The 6,177-nt window shown below is 41.8% G+C and overlaps 1 protein-coding gene across 1 annotated transcript; it reads left to right on the forward strand.

The window, feature by feature from the left end:
- The first annotated feature begins 1,347 nt into the window (after positions 1-1,347).
- Positions 1,348-5,664, forward strand: HINT1 (histidine triad nucleotide binding protein 1). Its single transcript, XM_060637887.2, has 3 exons — positions 1,348-1,577; positions 4,005-4,109; positions 5,294-5,664. Exons 1-3 carry the CDS (start codon positions 1,467-1,469, stop codon positions 5,456-5,458), a joined length of 381 nt encoding a protein of 126 aa, XP_060493870.1. The 5' UTR covers positions 1,348-1,466; the 3' UTR covers positions 5,459-5,664.
- Positions 5,665-6,177: the final 513 nt, after the last annotated feature.

Here is a 6,177-nt window from a genome sequence, read left to right on the forward strand (position 1 = left end):
CCGAGCTGCGGACATGATAGCCCTATACGCCTAAATACTTCAGTGTTTTTTTATTTCTACCAAAAGGTCAGTCTCTTACATCAGTGGGTCTCAAAGTATGATTCCAGGGCCAGCAGCAAATACATCACTTAGAAACCTGAATTATAAGACCCCATCCCATATCAACTAATTTTGATAATTTTGCTGTGGTTATGTGAGGAAATTAACATAACTTTCAAAATTACTATCCAATTTATAGGCATTACTTAGATTTTGCCAATTGCCCCAATAATGTTGTTGATAGCAAAAGTAGCAAATGGGACACTTGAGATTCGAAGGATCTACTATCAGTAATTTTTATTGGTAGTGGACAAAGCAATACAAACTGGTAAAGTATAATCACATAAGTAGTCCTGGAGCTATAGTTAATTTTTCTTAATAACGATATGTAGAAATTAAATATTAGCTAGAGAAGAAGGCTAAGAACGGAACCCATTGAGAAGTCTGGAACTGGAGGCTTACTGTGAAGGAGAAATAGCATCCAGAGAACGAAGAGAAGACTAGGAGAGTGAAATCTATACCTGAAAAGAGGAAATGGTCAACAGTAGCAAATGATACCAAGAGGTCTAGTATGATGAGAATTGTAAATGCCAACAGAATTTTATAAGTGGGACTTCTTTAGTGACATTGCAAGAGGGAAATGGGTTTAAAAAAAATATGTGAGGGTGGACACAGAATAAACAAAACTTTTAAAAGGCAGCAAAGATTTGAAGGGGTATGTCAAATTAAGAAAGGTATTGTTCCTTTAAGGTGGGGCATCTTACATTATGTTGATTACTTCTGGGAAAAAGTTTTTGTAGAGTCCTGGGAGGATTACAAACTACTGATGCCTGGGTCCCAACTTGGGAGTCTGATTTAATTGATCTGGAGTGAGGCCAGATTCAAGAGGATTTTTCAAAAGTTCCTCAAGTGATTTTTAACATGTTGTGCGAACCACTGCTAGAGGGAGAAAAAAACTGACGCAAGGAGGGCTTACTTACTGGAGCCAAGACTTTCTGTGGCTGAGAAATTACGTGGTACAGTGTCTCATACAGCAAACATGCTTGGATTATCAAATCTTTTCAGTTACAGTACCTAATTTTTCCTACAAGTGCCCATAAAGCAAGGGAAGAAGGGCGTATACAGTAACTCCACTCCCCAAGACACACTAAAAGAAGAAAGAAAAATGACCTCGATGTGGCTCCCTAGAGCCTCCGAACAGGAACCTCCCTTCCGCCGGGTCTAGTCGGGCGGTTCTTGCAGGCTCCCGCGCGCTCGCTGCACCCCACAGCTCAGGTCGCCAGTGCGCACGCGCCGGACCTGCTCGGGAGCCCGAGCAGCGGTCCCCGCGCAGGCTTGGCCGCGCACTCCCGCCCTCTGCCCGCTGCCCCGGCTCCTCCCTCCTCCGGAGCTTCTCCTTGGGGCGGCCGCGCGGGAGAGAGGCCGAGATGGCTGATGAGATCGCCAAGGCTCAGGCCGCCCGGCCTGGTGGCGACACGATCTTCGGAAAGATCATTCGCAAGGAAATCCCAGCCAAAATCATTTTTGAGGATGACCAGGTAGAGACCGGGCGTCGCCTCGCTGGCGGGCAGAGGCAGGCCAGTCGCCCGTGGACACGCGGGTTTCCCGTCGAGGGAAGGGTCGGGCGGCGCCACGAAGGGAAGGGACCCGGTCGCCCCGCGCGGCCTCTGCCGCGGGCCCCCAGCCAGCGGGCAGGGCCGCGGCCACTCCGAGGCGGCCTGCCGGCGCGTGCCGGCGCTCCGGTTACGCGTTATCAGCCCGGGGCGCGGGTCAGGCCGCCCGGCGCCCGCGGGGCCCGCACCGTGAGGTCTGGGCGCGTGTTGGGGACGCGCTGGCTACTCGGCGTGGGCTCCCGCCGGCTCCGCGGCTGCCTCGGACCTCGCCGGTGTCAGGAATCTTACAATCTCTCCAGCGCTCTGCCTGACAGGGAGAAATCCGATCGCGCCCTGACTCGGGCCCAATCTCCGCGATCTCCCGCGCACAGCGGGTCCGCCTGGGCTTTCCCGGGTGCCTCTCAGCGCCGCGTTGCGCAGACAGCCTGGGGCCGGGTGCACCGGGGTGGCGGGGGGCGTGCGGGGGTCGAAGGTCAGCTTCCGCGAGGGCCAGCCAGTCAACCCCACCCCCACCCCTGAGATGAGTGGGTTCTGGGATTTGCTTTCCTTTGACCCCGCGCGGTAGCAATGGTTCCTTTCTTGTTTGACAGGAAGCAGTTTTTCTGCCAAGGGGCTGAGCATGTAGTTTTTGTTGACTTCACCGTAGGTGAAATTCTGTTTTAGAAAGTCCGAGTTGATGTGACATCTTGTATAAAATATTTAGTAAGCAGTTGTATTTATGAGTTTGGATCTGAGTCAAAGCTGGGCAGGAGGTTGGATGATTTAGACAAATACTTTTGTAACTTTCTGTTAAATTAACTTTAAGAAATATAGAATATAAGGGAAACATTCTTCTGATGCTCCTATGGCATTCTTAGATTCAAATGTTATCCAAGATTTAATTAGATTCCTTTAGGTGATTTTATTTGGATACCTTTGTCACTAGGAGGAAAGTTATTTTGTTCTAAAAAGTGCGTCTTTTTAAGTACTTTCACTTGCTTTTTATAAATTATTGAAATATTGACTTTTGAACCACCTACGCCCCAAGAAGTATAACTGCATGAAACAATCTAAATGATACAGCATTTTGTGTGGAGTACTAAGTAGAAATACTCCTGAGACACTGGAGTAGGGTTAGGTTCTATTAAGTAGCTTCCGCCTTCATTACAGAACAAGAGATACAAAAATATTCATGTGGTATGTAATTTGTCTAAATGCTAACTATTCTCCTTGTGTCAATGAAAGAATAGAATATTACTTAAATAGTTGAGTAAATAGGTCTTAGTCAAATATCAGACAAATACATAATTACAAAGCTGATCACTGCAGTAAAGGAAAAAAAAACAGGAAATTGCACAATCAGGGCTTCTAACTTAGGGACGTTGGGGAGGGGAATCAGATTTCTTTCAGAAATTTTATATATGCTGGGAGCTGAGGAATGAATAGCAGTTTAAGTTAGAAGTTGGGGTTGGACCGGACTAGCCTGCAAGTCTTTGTACAACAGGAGCTGTACCTCATTTATCCATATCCAGTATATCTCCAGTGTTGTGTTTAACACTATGCCTAGCACATAGTAAGAGTTCAAAAATGTTGGTGGGTCTAAATCAACTCATGAGTGATTAAACTAATTTAGGCATCATCAAAAAAAAAAAAAAAAAAAAAAAGAAGTTGGGGTTGGAGAGGGGAGAGAGGACCATTGCAGTAGGGAATGGTCTTTGAAAAAGCCTGGGAGGGTAGAGAGAGATGGAAGACAATATGATTTCAGCAGGAAGAGTTTGCAGTTTCTACTGGAAAGGTAGACAAGGATTAGCATGCCTAATTTCTACTTAACTTTTGGAATTTCCCTAACTCATAGAGCCTGGGGTGGCTCAGTTGGTTGAGTGACTTCAGCTCAGGTCATGATCTCATGGCTCCTGGGTTCCAGTCCTGCTGAGCTGTCAGCACAGAGCCTGGAGCCTCCTTGGGATTCTGTGTCTTCCTCTGTCTCTGTCCTTCCCCCACTCAGGCTCTGTCGGTCTGTCTCTCTTTTGCTCTCAAAAATAAATACACATACATACATACATAAATTTCCCCACCTCAGCATGGTTGTCTGTAGTCACCCAGTCAAAATCAGGTTCTTCTATGTTAATCATGTATTTCACCCTTTTCCTTTGTAACAAATAGGTAGATTTTTAACTTAATTATATCCTTTTTTAAGGCCAGCCTTCCCATTAGGCTGTAAGTTCCATGAAAGGGACCATGGGATCACATGTATTGTGTACACTTCTGATTTCCGAGCATCTAATACGGTGCCTCCCATGGGATTAGTGTGAAAGAATAAATGTAGCCTATAAGATGATATACTAAAACTGATTTTTTCCCCCTTATCTCTAGTGTCTTGCTTTCCATGACATTTCTCCTCAAGCACCAACACATTTTCTGGTGATACCCAAGAAACATATATCCCAGATTTCTGTAGCAGAAGATGATGATGAAAGTGTAAGTAAATGTACCAACACCATTTATTTTCTTACCTTTTTTTTAAATTTGGGAGACTAAATTTTGACCTGAAAGTGATGTCACATTTTCATTTTCCTAAGGACAGTACTGAGGGAATAAACCAGATAATCACTAGGGAAGTACAATGTATAAATAATTTGAGGGTTTTTTTTTTTTTTAATAGAGATATAGTTGACACATAATGTTTTGTTAGTTTTAGGTGTACAACATAATGTTTATATATATGTATATTACGAAATGATGACCACAGGAACTCAAGTTAATATCTATCACCACAATATTCTTAAACAAAATGGTTCCTAACGAGGAATAGTTGGTGAGACTTATTTTTCCTCAATAAAGAAACACTACGTCATATAGGGGAAATTCAGTGAGTCTTCTTCTATTAATGCTATTAAAGGAAAGAAAAATCACTATTTCATTTTGCCAGACATACAGGCCTCAGTTAAATATTCTCCTTATGCTCCTTGTGATTGATTGTATAATTGTTTGTAAGTACTGGCTTTTCTCCTTGACGGGTGCTTTAAAACTTCCTGCCTCATTGATACCAGGCCTGGTCATATGACTTGATTTGGCCAGCAAATGCAAGCAGAAGTGGTATGTCTTGCATAGAAACTGTAAGAGCTAGTACCTGGTTTGTCATGTTCTCTCTTCCCTTTCCCCCTATGATCATACAGAAACTACTCCTTCAGCCTGGGTTTCAACATGAAAAAAGATGTATTATTTAGAGCCTAGTCTACTTGTGTTGAACATGTAGTGAGCACAGGAAATGTATCTTTGTTATAAACCAGTATTTGGGGTGGTTGTTACCATAGCTTAACCATACTTATCCCAATTGATATACCCTCCTATTACAAGAAAGCAGGATATATCTTGCTTTATTAAGAACATTTAAATACCTCTTGGAATATGATTTTACAATTGTTTTAATTGAGATTTACCTCTGATTTGTTTATTGGAATTAGTAATGCATAAATACCTAATCTTAATGGGTTTTTAATTGTAAATTAGGTTGTATTAGTACTAAGAGTTACCAAATAATTTGTCCAGACGGGTATGTTTCAACTTGGTGGTCTTTTAATATTTCAACTTGGTAGTATGTTATTTAATGGCAAAAACTTGTAAATTGCCTATACTTAAGAAACTTTTTTTTTCTTTTCCAGCTTCTTGGACATTTAATGATTGTTGGCAAGAAATGTGCTGCTGATCTGGGCCTGAAGAAGGGTTATCGAATGGTGGTGAATGAAGGTTCAGATGGGGGACAGTCTGTCTATCACGTTCATCTCCATGTTCTTGGAGGTCGGCAGATGAATTGGCCTCCTGGCTAAACATGTTTTAGGGATAATTTTCCCTTCTCTAGGCAATGATCAATATTTGCAAGTTCCAATATGTTAAATAGTATACGTATTTTTGCCTGTGTATGGAGAGATTGAGGGAATAAAGGCCCATAAATAAAAGATAATGTTGCATGGTTTACAATCTCTCTGAAACCTGTGTTTGCTTTATTAAAAAAAAAAATGTTGGAATGTATGAAGGTAGAATTCATAATTTGGGTATTCTTTTTTCTCCCTAATGTATACTAAACATATGTACATTGTTAAAATGGTATGACTGGTTTCTGAAGACAAATACAAGATTTCACAAATTTTTAGCTTTGCAATACCCTTTTAGGGTAAAATATTAGTCCAGGTGGAGATTTTCTAATCTAATTTTCTCAATACTTAAGAACAAAAGAGTATCTTATGTGATTGATCCAGAAAGTGAATGTTTTGGGTCTAAGAGCAATGGTTTTTGTCAAGCCCACGTTCCCCCTGGACTGTTGGGGTAATTTGGAAGGAATAAAAGTAGATTTGTCACAGAATTTTTGATGACCATATGAAGCCATACGTTGTTATTTCTTTCATTATCTAAACTCTCTGAATATTTATTATGATTATATTACTTAGAATTAACTTTCCACATTGAAAACTTATAAAAATATTTTAAGTTGTGCAAGAATCTGGCTATGTGGAATTAAGGAAGAAATCTCAAGGTCTGAGTTCTCCTT

Source organism: Panthera onca, chromosome A1 (assembly GCF_046562875.1).
Source record: "Panthera onca isolate mPanOnc1 chromosome A1, mPanOnc1 haplotype 2, whole genome shotgun sequence".
NCBI lineage: Eukaryota > Metazoa > Chordata > Mammalia > Carnivora > Felidae > Panthera > Panthera onca.